Source organism: Suncus etruscus, chromosome 2, assembly GCF_024139225.1.
Source record: "Suncus etruscus isolate mSunEtr1 chromosome 2, mSunEtr1.pri.cur, whole genome shotgun sequence".
NCBI classification, from domain to species: Eukaryota; Metazoa; Chordata; class Mammalia; order Eulipotyphla; family Soricidae; genus Suncus; species Suncus etruscus.
The window spans coordinates 35596387-35615567 of NC_064849.1; the positions used below are offsets into that span (position 1 = coordinate 35596387).

General features: G+C 44.0%; 1 protein-coding gene across 2 annotated transcripts; it reads right to left on the reverse strand.

The window, feature by feature from the left end:
* Positions 1 to 2202: 2202 nt before the first annotated feature.
* MAPK1IP1L (mitogen-activated protein kinase 1 interacting protein 1 like) lies at positions 2203 to 18016 on the reverse strand. 2 transcript variants are annotated; one of them, XM_049767519.1, is made up of 4 exons: positions 17907 to 18016; positions 6278 to 6299; positions 5025 to 5711; positions 2203 to 2638 (listed from the first exon to the last, which is right to left on the reverse strand). In XM_049767519.1, the coding sequence occupies exons 2-4, from the start codon at positions 6293 to 6295 to the stop codon at positions 2627 to 2629; spliced, it is 717 nt and encodes a 238-aa protein (XP_049623476.1). In that variant the 5' UTR covers positions 6296 to 6299; positions 17907 to 18016; the 3' UTR covers positions 2203 to 2626. The 2 variants fall into 2 exon arrangements, with proteins under 2 accessions (XP_049623476.1, XP_049623482.1); XM_049767525.1 differs by lacking the exon at positions 17907 to 18016 and adding an exon at positions 17633 to 17685.
* Between the last annotated feature and the right edge of the window lie 1165 nt (positions 18017 to 19181).

Below are 19181 nucleotides of genomic sequence, written 5' to 3' on the forward strand. Positions count from 1 at the left end.
TACTTTTAATGAACTAATCTTGTGACCATTTAGTTTTGACCTTAAAGGAAAAAAGGAGTCTTTAAGAGGGCCAGAGCAATAGCACTGTGGGCAGGGCATTTGCCTTGCCCGTGGCTGACCTGGGTTCAATTCCTGGTATCTCTCTCTCTCTCTTTTCCTATTCCCTGGTATCTCATATGGTCTCCTGAGCCAGCCTGGAGTAATTTCTGAGTGCAGAGTCAGGCGTTAACAGAGCGCTGCCGGGTGTAGCCCAAAAATCAAAACCAAAACCAAAACCAAAAAGTCTTTAAGATAAAATACACAAAGGTTAAAAAAAGTTGAGCAGAAAAGGCTGTTACCAAAAACTGCTTATTAAGGGGCCAGACAGTACAGTAGGTACTGTGCTTGCTTTGCATGTGGCCAACCTGGATTCAGTTCCTAGTATTCCCGTCTGCAGAGCCAGGAGTAACAGTTGAGTACCACCAGCTGTGGCCTCAAAACCAAACCAAACCCTAAAATTGCTTATGAAGAGTAGTGATTTCAAATCGTGTGTTTCCAGTCTGTTAGCAAGATTTTCTCCATGATCAATGGACTACACAATTAGATTCCCAACCTTCTAACTCTTCCTCTTTCAATGAAACATTATCCTTTCTAGTGCAACACTGTACCTAAAGCCAGAGTTGTCACCCATTCCAATGTAAACAAAGTCACTGTAAGAACAGGTATTTTTGTAGCTATCCCAGTTTCTCTATCATCTTAACACTGAGTTAACTGATATGCTAGCAATGGACAGCATACACTATGCCACTAAGACTACTTTGCCTTTTAAAAGGAGGCTGTTTAGACAGTAAATTATGAGATAAGACAGCTGCTGCTTGTCCCTGACAACAAAACAAAAGAAAAACACCAGTTGTGCCACTATGAAGAGCTGTCTAACAATATACCTGGTCACAGAATATCAAGTTTAATTTTAATTCTGAAGCTTGAATCTGCCAACCAGTTAAAAAAGGAGGTCTAAAAAAAAAAAGACTGTTGTACCCCAAGGTGACTGTCTTGTTTTCTGTTTACTTTCCTAAGAGGAGGTAGCTTTAAGTCATTAAACTGGCAGCATTTGAAATTCTTGGCTTTTAACTAAAATAGGATTAACTATGAAATACTTTGCTTCTAAGCAAAAACAAGAGTATAAAACTGGTAAATCTCTATTACAAAGTCAAGAAATTCACAATAACCCAGTGGATATAGTTTCAAAACAGTTTTTTGACAGTGTTATTCTTCCTTGACAAAGAAAATAGTGACTTCTATCTCAAACCTATGAATTGGGCTAGGGAGTAGCTCAAAATCTGAAGTTTGCTTTGCATATATGGCAGATTAGGATTAGATCCCCAGATTGGCAAAGTTCCAACACTGCTGGGAGCAACCTCCAAGCACTGCCAGGTACGGCCCACAAACTAAAAGTAAACAAACAAAAAATTCAAATGTAAGTGTCAAAAGCTTCTTGGCTACTCTGGTCATTATAAACAATATCTGTTTTAGTAACACAATCATTGCTTTAAACTCATAGAGGTCTACACTTTATTACTTCTGGTGTTAGAGAAGTTTTTAAGAATGGCACCAATTCTATTTATTTACCTGTCAACAAATACAAAACTATTAGCTCTAAGGACTTTATAAATGGACTAAGGAGGACATAACCAGACTCTGGATATAATTTGATCATACTTGTACAAAAGAACAATCATGGCTATATAGCACAAGTTCTTCAAGTTCACTGCATGTGTTTATGTAGATCCCAAGAGTGTGTCAATGTCCCCAGCAGGGAGAAATAAGGAATGTACTTCTGTCAAAGTACAAGGGAGAGGGAGACTGGCTTAATGGAATGCTCTGGGTAGATATGGTTTATGGGAATGCAAACTACCTATTAAAATTTCAAGGCGTCCTCTAGTTTGAATGAGGAAAGACAAAGGAGAATTATTTTCTCCCTTGAGTTCTTCCCAAAGCAGTATGAACATGATATTCAAAACCATTCTTTAAAAAGAAAAATCTTCCATAAATGTTATATTTCAAAGCTGTATCATCACTTTGGCTAACCAGAAAACAAATCGGTAGAACTCAAAGAGAAAAAGCCTTAACTAAAAGCTCAAAAATAAAAGTGGAATACTGCCTTGCTAATGACTCAACATATGACAATCCTGTACCTAGAGGAGCTCAAAAAAGGTTGAGGCATAATTTGCTTAACTTATAGAAATGTGATTGTTTTCCTTTATTTTGAGGATTATAGAAAGATCTTCAATGAAGTTATAGTTTCTCAATAGTCCACACATTATCTTAGATATTTAAGTTCGCAGGTTCATAATTTACCAAATTGCAGAATTCATATTAAACAAATTGTAGTAAAGAACTATCCAATATACACAATCATTTTAACTTTCCATAAAACCAAATGAAATCACATTAGGATGATTTACATTTTTATCTGATTGTAGTCATCTGATGTACTATGTATCCAAGTATACGAGGCAGATAACCTTCTGAGAGGTGCAAGAGGTGTTCTTTTATGTTTCTTAGTGAAATCATTTTAATATATGCATTCATGTGCATACATATGTACTTCACAAAGCAAAGCATCATCTGTTCTTCCATTATTAGTTTAATGGTAAGACTGAAATAGAAAAAAGAAAAAGTTAAACACAAATTACTTTGGCATACAATTTTCAAAATCAATTTTAAAGGAGAAATTATAGAGTAAGATGTTAAACAAATAAAAGTTGGTTTTTGGGGTGCTTTATTAAGATTTCTTTCCTTCATAATGGAGGTGACCTTGCAGATCTATTTGTTTTGGAGCTGGAATGATAATGCAGCAGGCAAGACATCTGCCTTGCATGTGGTGAACCCGGTTCAATCTCTCGCATCCCATTTAATCCAAGCTGGCAAGGAGTGATACCTAAGTGCAGAGCCAGTATTAGGTCTTTAGCACAGCTGAGTATAGCCCCTCTCCCCAACATATTTCCTTCCAAAGAGTTAAGGAGAATTCTATCTCTACATTTGAATATTCATATGGTTTACCAACAGAGGAAATACTTGTTTGCTTGTTTTTTGTTTTTGGGTCACACCTGGTGGCCTTCAGAAATTGCTCCTGGCAGGCTCAGGGGACCATATGGGATACCGGGATTTGAACCATGGTCCATCCTGGGTCGGCTGTGTGCAAGGCAAACGCCCTACCACTGTGTTATCTCTCTGGCCCCTGAAGGAAATACTCTTCCACTTTTTCATGCAGGATCTACTTTTCTTTTTTTTGTTTTTATTGGGTCACACATGGCAGTGCTCGAGTTACTCCTGGCTATGAGTTCAGAAATCGCTCCTGGCAGGCTCGGGGGATCATATGGGATGCCGGGATTCAAACCACCATCCTTCTGCATGGAAGGCAAATGTCTTACCTCCTTGCTATCTCTCCGGCCCCGGATCTACTTTTCTACTTCAGCCTAGGCCCAAATTGGGAACCTCAACTGTCAGCCCTCTTCTACCTTGGCTAACAACAAAGTGTTAGTCTAGTAATACAATATATTGAACACAGTGCTGCTAAAAATTTTTAAAGTTTCCCAGAAAACAATATTGAGAGTATATTGAAAGATGTGCAATGTTACATGTTCATTCCCCTAGATTTCTTGAAAATCTGTCTTTACTAAACTGTATGATGTGCTGCTATATAAACAATATTGAGAATTTTTGTTTGGGGCCATACCCTCTGGTTCTCAGGGGATATGAGATGCTGCGTTGGCTGTGTGTAAGGCAAGTGCTCTCCACCATACGACTGCTCTGACTCCAAGAGATAATTTTTTTTTTTTTGGTTTTTGGGCCACACCCGTTTGACGCTCAGGGGTTACACTCCTGCTATGCACTCAGAAATCACTCCTGGCTTGGTGGACCATATGGGATGCCGGGGGATCAAACCTCGGTCCTTCCTTGGCTAGCGCTTGCAAGGCAGACACCTTACCTCTAGCGCCACCCTCCTGGTCCCGATTAATTTTTTTTTTAAAGGAAAATAGAAGAAAAATAAAGAGAATGCTCCTTGTACTTGTTCCTGCTTGGTTTGTGCCAGTGCGCACACACAGTGAGTTGGCAGATGCACATTTGGGGGTGAATACAATTTCCGGAGTGCTCCAGACCCTGGTTGTCACCACTGCCGCCTCCTGCCAAGACCAAGATGGCCCAGAGACTTGCCACCTTCCTCAATGATGCCTGGGCCAAGGAAATGGTGCTGGTCACGTTCTTTTTGTTTTTTATCAAGGGCCTAATCATCATCGACAAGGTCATGACCTACAACCAGTGCCCCTGTGAAATAACAGAAATATGCCCGAGGTGGCTTTAAAATCTGTGAAGTCTCTGGGCTGGAGCAATAGCACACGAGTGGAAGGGCGTTTGCCTTGCACACACCCAGCCTGGGGTTCGATTCCTGGCATCCCGTGTGGTTCCCCGAGCCTACCAGCAGCTCTTTCTGAGCACTGAGACAATACAGCCTCATTCTGAGGTCACACTGGGACTCTAAAAATAATGTGCAACAGGAAAAAAAAAAAAAGACCAACAAAATGCAAACTGTAAAATGAAATTTCGAGAATGTTTTTGAGGATAGTACTTACTGAAGTTACGGGAAATTTTTGGGAAGTTTTCATATTTTTAGTATAGGGATTGCTTGTATTTTCATCCTTCTAAAATGTTTTACCTATAAAATTTACATTTCATTTTTTTTGTTTTTCGGCCTCACCCATTTGATGCTCAGGGGTTACTCCTGGCTAAGCGCTCAGAAATTGCCCCTGGCTTGGGGGGACCATATGGGATGCCGGGGGATCAAACCTCGGTCCTTCCTTGGTTAGCGCTTGCAAGGCAGACACCTTACCTCTAGCGCCACCTCACCGGCCCCTACATTTCATATTTTAATAGGCATACCACTTTCTTCTAAAGTTTAAAGAGCTTTCCAACATTACACTAAAAACTGGAGGTATTTTTCAATTGCATGTTACTGCATGTTCAATGAAAAATTAAACACTCACATGAGGGGCACCAGGCATTGGTGGAGCACCAGAAGGTCCTGAAGGCACTTGAAAAGGATTATTTGGAGTGGGATAGAGTCCTGGTGTAGGGTATGATCCTGCAGGGGCAGGATATGGTGCTGGTGGTCCCCACGCGCCAGGTGGAACAGTGCCCCATGGAACAGGTGGTGCTGCCCCTTGTGTGTGGGGAGGAGGAGCAGGATATGGCCCTGGAGATGGATATGGCATATTAGGGGCAGGATATTGCCCTCCCATTCCGGGTGCCCATGGTCCAGAAGACATCGATCCCCATGGACCTAAAGGACCAGCTGCAGTTGGATCTGTTGGGGCACCATATGGTCTTGGGAGCTCTGGAAAGGGCATATTTGGCGTAGGATATGGCCCAGCAGTTGGGGCTGAATACGGACCACCCGGAGGGGGACAAGATGGTCCAGAGGGAGGAAAGGGTGCTGGGGGTCCTGGAGGTGGTCCGGTGGGAGGCACAGATGGATACATTCCGGTTGGTGCGGGTCCAAAAGGCACAGTGGAGGGTGTTGCACTTGGTGGGAGTCCAGATGGCATAGAAGGTGGAGCACTTGGGTTGTTCCAAGGACTGGAACCAGGCCAACCTTGTGGAGGTTGGCCAGGTTTTGTATTACTTGTAGCTGAGGCTTTGGCAGGGGAATGGTCAGGCAGTGCATCTGCCAACTGGAATACAGAACAAGCACATTTTAGCAGTCTTAGCAAGCTCATCCATGGACAAGTCTTGCCAAAAGTTATTAGAAACCCATAAAAGACAAGTAAGCCAGAGTCAAGGATTATAAATCTTTGGTTGCATTTTTAAAAGGCAAAGTGTTTATTTTAGAAATAACTCATTTAATATAAACTTTGAGAGATTATTATGACTATCAACTTCATAGCAAAGATTTCTCAAAGAAGTTTTTGAGTTTTCTAGATACAACATGATATATACTAGCTTTCAACCAAATGTTCTACCCTCTTTTAATATTCGGTTTCCTCATTATCAAAAAGTCTAGGATTAGTTTAAGGCTTAGGAGATAATAATACACTTAACATAGTATCTGGTACATGCCATGCACAAATGTTGGATTATTGCTTATAACAATTAATAGAATTAAATTCTACCAGGCTAAGAAAACAACTGAGGCAAAACTTTAAGCTAAGGTAAATCATCTATTACAAACAAAAAATTCAAAGAATCATCTCTTTTAAAGTGTATATTTATAAAAAATATAAAAAGTGCATCAACTTACCGAAAACTCTTCAGACATTTTTCTGGAAAAAAAAAAAGGGGGAACATTTTAAAGGCAGCATTTTTAATATTTACAGAACATAAATTCTTACACACACACACACACATTTCTTGTTTGCTTGTTTGTTGTTTGGGCCACACCCAGTGATGCTCAGAAATTGCTCCTGGCTTGGGGAAACATATGGGATGCCAGTGGATTGAATCGCGGTCCGTCCTAGGTTAGCGCATACAAGGCAAACATCCTATCACTTCCATTACCATTTTGGCCCATGTATATATTATTTTTTACATAACTTTTATGCTATGATAGAATAAAAACAGGTATCTTGTTTCAAATTATAGTTTTTTGGGGGGTCTTATATAATGGACACTCTTTCTCTGGTCACATTAAGTAGAATGTATGTATGTATGTATGTATGTATGTATGTATGTATGTATGTATGTATGTATATGTTTTGAGGCCATATCAGTGATTCTTAGGGCTAACTCCTGGCTCTGCATCAGAATTATTTCTGGTGGTGCTGGAGGACCATATGAGAAGCCATGAATTGAACTCACATCAGCCACAAGCAAGGCTATCTATCCAGCCCCATAAAGTTAGTATCTTTAAATTTCAGTTTTGCTCTGCTGTTCACCCCATGAATTTGCTTATGTCCTTAGACCACATCCACTCTGATCAATTAAATAAAAAAAAAATATATATATATATATATAAAGATGCAATAAAGGTCCTAAGTGTTCAGGTCAAAAAGTTCTAACAATATCAAATACCTCTTTAACCACCTGACATACAGACCACTTCCTTCAGTCCAGAAGGTTTAGTTACTAACCTTCCTTTCCAATGTACTTCCTCCTCCAACCCAGCAACTGCCCTTTTGCTTGTTTTCTGATTTCATATTAAACAGACAAAACAAACAAAAAAATAGGGCCAGTATGACAGTACAGAGGGTAGAGGATAGGTCGTCTGCCTTACAAGAGGCTAGCTAACCTGGGTTTGAACCCCAGCATTCCATACGGTTCCCTCAGCACTATCAAAAGTGATCCCTGAGGGTAGTGCCAGGAGTAGACCCTGACTACTGCCAAGTATGACCAAAAAATAAATCAAAAGACAGGATATATTCTACTTTTGATTGCTTTGCTATTTTAGGTACGTTAAAAAAAAAAAAACCCGAACATTACAGGGACTGAGGAGATACAGTGGGCAAAGTCCTTGCCTCGTAGACATCCAACCAGAGATTGACGCCTAGAGCCTTAAAGGATCTCCTGACTCTGCTTGGAGTAATCCCTGAGCACTGCTGGCTTGGCTCCTGCTTGCCATGCTTGTCCAGCAAACCACCCCCCCACAACAGCGACAACAGTAACAACACTGCAATTACAAAATAATCATAAAGAGCCTGAAAGATGGCCTTGCCTATACTGGCTTGGTTTGATCTGAGCACCACTAGATGTGTCCCTGCTCATTTCCACCAGGATAAAAATTTTATATCTATTTATCTTTAAGTTGGTAATATTTGGTATGGTAAACAATAGATATTAGGGCTGAAGCAGGTACAGCAGGTAGGGCATTTGCCTTGCATACGGTTGACCAGGTTTGGTCCCCAGCATCCCATAGTCCCTAGAACCTGCCAGGAGTAATCCTGCAGTGAGTGGTACAAAAAGACTAGACACCTGACCTCCCTGCTGCTAGCCCAGATGGTTTTCTGGGAATAAAGTTACACAGTTCCCTAAGCACTGAGAATATAGCCCCCTCCCCAGCACAGCCAGGGTAATTTACAAATCAAATACAAATCTAAACAACAATGAGCTATCATCTCACCACAGAGACTAGCACACAACACAAAGAAATAAGATAATCAGGGGGCAGAGAGGTGGCCTTGCTAGCGCTAGCCTAGGACAGATAGATCCCGATTCAATCCCCCCAGTGTCCCATATCGTCCCCCCCATGCCAGGGGCGATTTCTGAGAGCATAGCCAGGAGTAACCCCTGAGCATCAAACAGATGTGGTCCCCCAAACCAAAAACAATACAAACAAACAAAAAAAAAGAAATAAGACAATTAGTACTGGCATAGATATGGATAGAAAGGGATTCACATTCACTGCTGGTGGGAACGTAGATTGGTTCATCCATTTTGAAAAACAATTCGGACATTCCTCAAAAACCTGAAAATTAAGCTCCAAGATGACCCAGCACTACTGCTCCTAGGAATATATTCTAGGGGCCCAACAACAGAAAATGCAGCAAAACCCTTTGTATTCCTATATTCATTTCAGCACTATCACAACAGCTAGAATCTAGAAACAACCCAAGTGCCTGAAAACAGATGAGTAGATAAAGAAATTGTGGTACACCTACACAATGGAATACTATGTAGCTGTTAGGAAAAAAGTAAAGTCATGGGGCCCTCGATCTAGCTCAGTGGCCAGGTGCTTGACTAGCAAGCAGCCTGTGAACCTGAATGGTTTACAAGCAGCCTCTGAAACATTCAGGTTCAAAGCCCGGAGTCCCATGTTAGGGTACACCTCTTTTTTGTTTGTTTGTTTTTTTGGGGGGTCACTCGGCAGCGCTCAGGGGTTACTCTTGGCTCTAAGCTCAGAAATCGCCCCTGGCAGGCACAGGGGGGACCATATGGGATGCAGGGATTCCAACCGATGACCTTCTGCATGAAAGGCAAACGCCTTACCTCCATGCTATCTCTCCAGCCCCAGGGTACACCTCTTAAAAGAAAAAGAAAAAAAGGAAAGTAAAGTCATGAAATTTGCTTATATATGAATGGATATGGAGAGTATTATGCTGAGTGAATTGAATCAGGGGGAGAGGGATAGACATAGAATGATTGCACCCATTTGTGGAATATATATAAAAAGATAGCATGGTTGGGGGCTGGAGCAGTGGCACAGTAATAAGACGTTTGCCTTGCATGCGGTTGTCCTAGGATAAACTACAGTTCAATCCCCTGGCATCCCATATGAGCCAGGAGTAACCCCCGTGCGTCACCGGGTGTGACCCAAAAACCAACCCCCCCCCCAAAAAAAAGCACGGTAATAATATCCAAATCCAATAGAGACAAGGGCCAGGAGAACTGGCCCATAGTAGGAAGTTTGCCACAGTAGGGGATTGTAGTTAGGAAAGAGAAGGAACCACTATGACAAGGATAGTTTGGAAATGATCGCTCTGGGCAAGAACTGGGTACTAAAAGAAGATAGTAATACTCATGATACTCCTTCAGTAACAAGATTACAAACCATTGTCTGAAAGAATGTGTGTATGTGAGGGGGGAAGAAAGAATGCTACAAAGGCAGGCAGGGGGAAAACTGGGGACATTGGTGGGGGGAAATGTGCACTGGTGAAAGGTGTTGGATACTGTATGACTGGATCTCAATCATGAACTGTGTATTTCATTGTCATTCAATTAAAGAATTTATATAAACACAAAGCCTAAATCACAACTGCTACATCTTTGACTTTATTCAAACAAAATACCAAAACAATTTGAATGAACACCAAAAAACAATTATTCATTTATTTCTTTGATAAGACTTATTTTAGAGCCAGAGTACAGTGGGCAGTATGCTTGCTTTGTATATATGTGACTCAGGTTCAATCCCCAGAACCACATATGGGCCCCCCAAGCACACCAGGACTGAGCCATGCTGGTAGAAAATAAAACAAAAAACCACCCCCATATGTTTCTACTGAATATTACATAATCATCATCATCATAAGGAAATGATCACTGCAAGACAAGTTTAAAGTCCACATAACACTAACATGCTTTTCAAACAAGGGTGAGTCTTGTAAAATCTGAAAGTGGTTGTGTATCACAGTTCACATTCATTCTAGAGCTGAGACTAACCAAGTAACCAAGTCAGTTTCATTATGGTCTTGCTGATTAGGCCTTCAGAGTTACTTTCTTCCTTCATAGTTTTTAAAAAACACATAGATCCAGGGCAAGAGTGGGTATAGTGCTCAAATCTTACACATGGCAGACCAGGGTTTGACTCCCAGTACCCAATAAGGCTCCTCTAAGCCTCATTAGGAGAAGTAATTCCGAGCCCTGAACACTGTCAGGTATGGCCCAAAAATGAATAACACAAAAACCAAAAACACAACAAAACCATAAACATAATATATTTCTGGATCACAGAATCATTAAAATGTCAATTCTACAATTTAATATCAATAAGTTTGCAAGAAAGTTGTTTTTTAGTTTGTTTCTGTGCCACACCTAGTGGCGCTCTGGGGTTACTCCTGGCTCTGTGCTCAGAAATTGCTTCTGGCAGGCTTGGGGACCTTATAGGATGATGTCTGGGTCCATCTAGGTCTATTGCATGTGAGGCCAAAACTCTACTGCTCTTCCTACCGCTGTGCTACTGCTCCAGTCCTGAAAGTTGTGTGTTTTTTTTTTTTTTTTTGGTTTGGGGGCCATATCTGGTGACACTCAGGGGTCACTCCTGGCTTGTGGGACCCCACATGTGGGATGCTGGGGGATCGAACCACAGTCTATCCTAGGTCAGCCATGTAAAAAGCAAACACCCCACCACTGCGCCACCACTCCAGCAGTTTATTTTTCTTATATCCCACAAATGATTGAGATTATGCTATGTCTATCCCTCTCCCTCTGACTCATATCACTCAGCATAATTTCCATATCCATCAGATATAAGCAAACTTCATTTCCCCCAACAGCTGCATAGTGTTCCATTGTGCAGATGTACTACTTTTATTTTTAGCCACTCATCTGTTTCAGATTCTGGTTATTGTACATAGTGCTGCAACACAGGACTTTTCTGTACTGTTTTTGGGTTCCTAGGAGTGGTATTGCTGGATCATATGGAAGCTCAATTTCTATTTTTTAGGAATATTCATATTTTTCCAAAAAGGCTGGACCAGTCAATATTCCCACCAGCAGTAAATAAGAGTCCATTTCTCCCCATATCTGTGCCAACACTAGTTGTTCTCTTTGTTGAGAGATGATATCTCGTTCTGATTTGCAGCTCTCTTATGACTAGTGATGTGGAACATTTTTTTCATCTACCTTTTGGCAGGTGGTCATCTGTATTTTTTCTTTGAGAAAATGCTCATTACTTTTCATCTTTTTGGATGCAGTTAGATTTTTTTTTCCTTGCATATCTTGGATATTAACCTTTTATCAGAGGAATACATTCCCCCCATTCTATGAGTAGTCTTTGTATCCTAGTCACTGTTTCCTTTAGAAGCTTCTTAATTTAATCTATCTACCATCTTGAACTGATTTTTTTCTTTTGGTTTTTGGGTCACACCCAACCTGCCCAGGGGTTACTCCTGGCTCTGCACTTAGAAATCGCTCCTGGCAGCCTCAGGGGACCATATGGGATGCTGGGAATCGAACCCAGGTCCGTCCTGGGCCGGGCACATGCAAGGCAAACACCCTACCACTGTGCTATGTCTCAGGCCCCTTGAACTGATTTTTAATGCCTCATTCCAAAGAAACAAAGAAGAAAAACATTTTTACTTTATTTTTGGGCAGGGGAGGAATAATCTAAAGCTACTTCTTTTTTCTCTTGGTTTGCTTTCGGGCTACACCTGGTGGGAGTTCAGGGTTTAACATCTGGCTCTGTGCTCCAGGGAGCACGTGGTGGGTCTACTGCAAGCAAGGGAAGTACTCCTCCAGCCCAATCTAAAGCAACTTTTTGTTTCTTTACTGTTACTAGTCATGGTAGGAGATTCCTATCAGTTAAAGGAAAAACAAAGTCAGTGTACTTCCTGAGTAGCCAGAATGTAATATTATTTTATTTATTTTGGGGTAGGGGAGGCCTGGCTCAATAGTGGTCAAAAGTTACTCTAGCATGTATGTTGGGGTTGGGGGGTTGTTTCCAGTAGTATTCAGGGGATCAAGAGGTGCCTGACCTACATATGAAACTCTCAGCTGGTTGTACTCTCTGGACCCAGAATAGTAATTTTAAACAGTACAAAATTCATTATTATTATTTTTGGGGATTTTTTTTTTTTTGGTTTTCGGGCCACACCCGGCGGTGCTCAGGGGTTACTCCTGGCTATGTGCTCAGAAATAGCTCCTGGCGGGCACGGGAGACCACATGGGATTCGAACCAACCACCTTTGGTCCTGGATCGGCTGCTTGCAAGGCGAACACCACTGTGCTATCTCCCTGGGCCCTATTTTTGGGGATTTTGGGTCACAGCAGTACTAAAGACTTCCTTCTGGCTGGATATGGAATGGATAGAACCTGGGAGGGCCATGTATAAAAGCAAGAGCCTTATCCTCTGTACTATTGTTCTGACCCCAACACAAAATTTATTTTGAAACACACTAGGAAAGTGAAACATTTCTGTTAATCCCACCTAACAAAAATAGTAATCCAGTCAAGAGGAATTAAGAAAGGTGGATTAATGAATTACTAGTGTCTACTGGCAACAGATTTCATAAGCTCAACCAACTGTGGTATATTGGGCTACATAGTTATTAAACCTGAATTCTTTTGATAAAGACAAGTTTTTATTTTTATTTTATTTTTAGATTTTTTTTGTGCCACACCCAACAGCACTCAGGGGTTACTCCTGACTCTGCGCTCAGAAGTCGCTACTGGCAGGCTTGGTGACCATAGAATGCTGGGGATCAAACCCGGGTCTGTCCCGGGTCATCCCTGTGCAAGGCAAACAGCCTCACACTGTGCTATCTCTAGCTCCAATAAAGACACGTTATTAACTACTTCACAGAAAATTAAAACATTTAATAATCTAGAAAGTCCTACATGTATAAGAAGATCAGGATTTTTGTATTGTTAGTATAGGGGAAAGGATACTGAAATACCTTCTAGTTTTTTAAATTTGTTCTGGGGACCAAGTGGGGTGCTGGGGATTAAATCCTGATTGGCAGTGTGCAAGGAAAGAACCTTTCCACTGTACTGTCTCTTCAGCCATGAAAGCATGAATTTCAAGAGTATTTTTCATTATGTTTTATCAGATATATTGTTTTGCATCAAGAAATTGGAAATTTCAAAGCTTCTGAACATTTAACATTTTGAAGAAAGTAATCTGAAAAAATCATTTCTTTCTCTCCCTCCCTCCCCCCTCCCCTTCCCCCCCCTGTCTCTTGTTTTTTTTTTTTTTTTTTAGTCCCGGCAGTGCTCAGGGGTTACTTCTGGCTCTATGCTCAGAAATCGCTCCTGGCAGGCTCAGGGGATAATATGGGATGCCGGGATTCGAACCAATGACCTTCTGCATGAAAGGCAAATGCTTTACCTCCATGCTTTCTCTCCGGCCCCCAAAAATCATTTTTTTAACAATCACATTTATATTTTCTATATCTATCAGACATGAATCGAAACATATATACCAGGTACTGGGTTGCGCTTTGGGACAATTAATAGTATCATATGAAATACAGGCTAAAAGAGTTCACAACACAGAGAAAGAACTGTAAGTTGAAATTGGGGTAATTAAGTACAAGAACATTTGTTAGCACCCCACAACTCTTAAAGGACTCAAGGAAGCATTGGGGGAGGGAATCCTGTGCCTCTACAATGAGTAAACAGTTGAGAGTAGGAGATGGGGATCCTAGGGAAAAAGCCTGCACAAAGGCTGAAAAAGAATCAACAGAATCTGTGAAAGTGTAAGTCAGGGCTCTCAAACTCGCGGCCCTCCGTACAGTATTTTGTGGCCTGCGGCCAGCCTTCAAATATCGCAATATTCGCGATTATTCGCTTACCAAATAATCGCAATAAAAATCACATTAATAAGAAAAAAATCGCATTAAACATTCGCATACCCCGAGCAGTTTCGTTCGGGTTACGCAAATGTTTAATGCGATTTTTTTTCTTACTAATGCGATTTTCTATTGCGAATATTCGGTAAGCAAAATCTCTTATGTGGCCCTGCCTCACCCCGACTTTGCCTCCTGCGGCCCCCAGGTAAACTGAGTTTGAGACCCCTGGTGTAAGCAATTCAGACTGGAGTAGTACAGTAAGTAAGGCACTTTTTTGTTTGTTCATTTGTTTTTTGGCTCACACCCGGCAGCACTCGAGTTGCTCCTGGCTCTATGCTCAGAAATAGCTCCAGGCAGGCTCGCGGATCATATGGGATGCCGGCATTAAAACCACCGTCCTTCTGCATGCAAGGCAAATGCCCTACCTCCATGGTATCTCTCCAGCCCCAGTAAGGCACTTTTTGACCTACGTTCAATCCTAGGTCTGGTCCCCTATGGGATAGTATGGTTCCCTAAATAGCTCAGGTAATGATCCCTGAGCACTGTCAGGAGTTAAGTCCTAGCACAGCAGGGTGTGCTTGTGTGTGTGTGGGGAGAAAGTGTAAGTAGTTCAGATTGGTTAAAACAGAGGAAGGATGGGGCCTGCGAGGTGTCTGCCTTGCAAGCACTAGCGTAGGATGGACCGCGGTTCAATCCCACCCCACCACCCCCCCCGCGTCCCATATGGTCCCCCCAAGCCAAGGGCAATTTCTGATCACTTAGCCAGGAGTAACCCCTGAGCATCAAACGGGTGTGGCCCGAAAAAAACCAAAACAGAACAAAACAAACAAACAAACAAAAAAAAAACAGAGGAAGGATGAGTGCCATAACTAAGAAAATCTTAGTGCCAAACTCAGTAGAAGCTTTATATCAAGAAAGGAAGGACAGGGCAGGGAAGCTGGGGCATGGGGTTTCTTTAGGCAGGAAAGTTAAAAAAAAACCAAACCAATGTTTGGGGTAGAAGACATGATAGCATGTAGGGCATTTGCCTTGCACACATCCAACCAGGGTCAATCACTAGCATTCAATATGGTCCCCCAAGCCTGCTAGGAGTGATTTCTGAAATGGGAGTCAAGGTCAGGAGTAACCCCTGAGCGCTATTAGGTGTGCCCCCCCCCCCAAACAAAACAAAACAAGGGAAAAAAACACTTCTTTCGTATTTTTTTTTTTGGGGGGGCCACACCCAGCGGTGCTCAGGGGTTACTCTGGGCTATCTGCTCAGAAATAGCTCCTGGCAGGCACGGGGGACCATAAGGGACACCGGGATTTGAACCAACCACCTTAGGTCCTGTGTCAGCTGCTTGTAAGGCAAACTTCGCTGTGCTATCTCTCCGGCCCCTTTTGTATTTTTCTTAACTAGGTGGCTGGGTGAGCACTTTCCCTTGGGTTTAAGTAAGACAACAGGGGTTGGAAAGAACAAAATGTTAGGATTATCCACTTCATATTCTGGGCCTGGGTCTATTCTGACTTCCATTCAGGCAATTTTTCTCTGTTGTCATTCTTTTTCTTTTTAACCTTTAACTATTTCCTCCCTATACCACTATATTGTTAGAAGAAAATCTTCCCACCAAGACTTCAATCATTTCAGTTCATTGAATGCACTTGTTTCAACTATGAAGTACATGTCAGTAATGTTCAAACCAAAAGCCTTAAGAATAACATGCCTGGGGCCGGGCGGTGGCGCTGGAGGTAAGGTGCCTGCCTTGCCTGTGCTAGCCTAGGACGGACCGCGGTTTGATCCCCCGGTGTCCCATATGGTCCCCCAAGAAGCCAGGAGCAACTTCTGAGCGCATAGCCAGGAGTAACCCCTGAGCGGCACAGGGTGTGGCCCAAAAACCAAAAAAAAAAAAAAAAAAAAAAGAGAATAACATGCCTGGAGGCCAGAGCGATAGCACAGCGGTAGGGCGTCTGCTTTGCACAGGGACCTGAAATGACCCAGGTTCCATCCCTGGCATCCCATGTAGTACCACGGGCCTGCCAGGAGCAATTTCTGAGCAGAGAGCCAGGAGTAACCCCTATGCCCTGCCGAGTATGGCCCCAAAACAAACAAAAAAATAACATGCTTATAACAGAGGGGACAATAGGATATTTATTCACTTATAATCTTTTGCATGTGGGCACAGAAAACAGCATAAATACTAAAAGTGTAGAGTTCTCAGAATAAAACTGTATTTGCCCTGGCTGGCTAGGGCCAGAGCGAACTACCCCAATCTCTGGGCAAAGAGAGCAAATAATGTCTGCAGCAAAGCTTTCCCTTGAAATAGATTTAAAAAAAAAAAAAACCCACAGGGGCCGGGCGGTGGCACAAGAGGTAAGGTGCCTGCCTTGCCTGCGCTAGCCTTGGACGGACCACGGTTCGATCCCCCGGCGTCCCATATGGTCCCCCAAGCCAGGAACAACTTCTGAGCGCATAGCCAGGAGTAACCCCTGATCGTCACCGGGTGTGGCCCAAAAAACAAACAAAACAAAACAAAAAAAAAACCCACAAAAACTCCCCATCATTTCATAATACCATAAACTTCTTTTTTTTTGGTTTTTGGGCCACACCCAGTGACGCTCTGAAGTTACTCCTGGCTATGCGCTCAGAAATCGGTCCTGGCTTGGGGGACCAATTGGGACGCCAGGGAATCGAACCGCTGTCTGTCCTAGGCTAGTGCGGGCAAGGCAGAAGCCTTACGCCCTGCGCCACCGCTCCAGCCCCAATACCATACACTTTTGTCTTATATATTCATTTATTTTTGGTTTATTTTGGGTCACACCCGGCAGCGCTCAGGGGTTACTCTGGGCTCTGCGCAGGAGACTATATGGGATGCTAGCGATGGAACCTGGGTCTATCCCATTCGGCCACATGCAAGGCAAACGCCCTACCACGGTGCTATATCGTTCCGGCCTCAATACCACAAACTTTTGACGAACTGGTCACGCACAGCAGCAAAGCAAAAGCATAAACATCAGTTTTTACAACTGACGTCACAGCGCCATGTTTCTTGACGGGCAGTTCTTAGTCCAGAAACAGGAAAATGAGAAAATTTCCCAAGCTGGACAGTCCAGCGTATCTGATGGTAAAAGGGGGCTGGAGGGGAACGACAGCTTCAGGAAGTCTCAGGGGGGGCACACAGGATCCCCCCACTCCCACCCCATTTTCACAATGTAAAAGATCCCTAACTGTCAAGCTCCAGGGGTCCCGACTTAGGTGTCGGGGTAACTTAGCTTTCCCAGGAGTTGCAGAGACGGGGTGAGTCGAGATTATTGGCGGCTCCCACAGAAGCCCTGGCAGCTTTCGGAAGGTTCCTTCTTACCTGGCACCGACTTACCGGCTTCCCCCTGGGGCGCTGCACCCCTGGGAGCACCGGGAGCGACGCAAAACCGTTTCCTAGGCGATGCGATGCGAAGCGGGCAGGGCTGGGAATTTTCCGAGGAAAGGCCCAGCTCTCCCCCAAACACCCGACTCTCACGAGAGGCACCAGACAGGAGCAATTCTGGGAGGGATCCCCCAATAGACTGCAGTCTGGCTCAGGCCCTTGCTCACCGACTCCCCTGCAAGGGCCAGGATGCAGGCCCGTCGCCTTCTGGGAGCCGAAACCTACGCGCGGGGCGGGGAGGGGGCGACGGACCGGAAGTCCTAATTAGGCAGCAGCCCCCAAGGGCCGGAACAAAGGGGAATCCGGGTGCAACCGGAGCGAACCAGCCGACTCCGGTCGGGTCGGGTGGGGGAGGGGCCGGGCTCGCTCGCCCCCCCCCGCCCTCGGCGGCCGCGCTCTGACGTCACGCTCCGAGGAAACCCGCCGGGGACGACGTCACCCGCCGCCAGCCCCTCTCGCTGAGGGGATGCTTCCCCGGGAGCCCCACGCCCCGGCACCTCCGCCCTCACGAGCCCCGCCGACTCACCGACTAAATCCAAGCCCGCAGCAAGGTCGGGGAGCGGCCGGCGATGGAGCTGGGGGAAGCTGGTAGCGAACAGTGCGGAGCGCCGACCGGACTGGACTGGCTGACGACGAAGCCGGGACGCCTCAGCGCTCTGGCCAAGTAGCGGTCGACTCCTCCCGACGCCGGAACCGGAAGTGCGGAGCGTCGCGCGCGCCGCCTCCGCCCCGGAACCCGGATATTGGCGCCCCCGGCAGGTCTGGAGCGGGACTGCAGCTCCCCCGAGGCGGGGCCGCCTGGCGCCCTCTCGCGCTCGCACCGGCCCAAAGCGGTTCCTGCCAGGTGGGCGGCCCCGAGGACCGCTCCGGGTTTTCCCGAGTCCCAACCGCGGGCGTCGGGACGGTTCGGTTTTTCCCGGCGGAAGTTACCGGCTGGTTTCCTTATAAGGCTTAGTAGGGAGCCGGGTCGGGATTCCGCCTCTCCGCGGCTTTGACAGATACACAGTACCGGAGGGCATCTTTGGAGCTTTGGGTGCTGTCTAATCTAGGGACTCAGGAGTTGGGGGCCACGATTTAGGGAGGCTTAGAGAGGGAATGACGTTTGCAAATGGCTTCACAAACTGGACAGCAGTTTGCTGATCTATCTTCTTTCTTTCTTTCTTTCTTTCTTTCTTTCTTTCTTTCTTTCTTTCTTTCTTTCTTTCTTTCTTTCTTTTCTTTCTTTCTTTCTTTCTTTCTTCCTTTCTTTCTCTTTTCCTTCCTTCTTTCTTTCCTTTCTTTCCTTCCTTTTTCTTTCTTTCTTTCTTTCTTTCTTTCTTTCTTTCTTTCTTTCTTTCTTTCTTTCTTTCTTTCTTTCTTTCTTTCTTTCTTCCTTCCTTCCTCCCTTCGTCATTCTTTTGTCTTTTCCTTCCTTCTTTCCTTTCTCCCTTTCTTTCTCTTTCTCTTCCCTTTCTTTGCTGCAGGAATTAGACACTAGTTTTACAGGTAAAACATGCATAGATGGATGCGATTTCCTACAAAACGCATATAACACGCATGTTAGAAATAACCAATACACTTCATTTTGCTTCCTTGTGTTAACCCTTAGCGGGTGGGCGGGTGCACATTTCATTAAACTTATTAAATGTCACTAGAACGACCCTTCCTAAGGGTGCTGGGAATGGCAGCGCCTTTAGCCAGAAGGAAGCGTTAAGCCAACAAATGGGGATTGAAAGGCTACTGTTTAAAGTTTTTATTTAACTCAGGATAAGAGTCTTTTAAAAAATCATTTAAAAATGTTGCTCCACGGCCGGAGCTATAG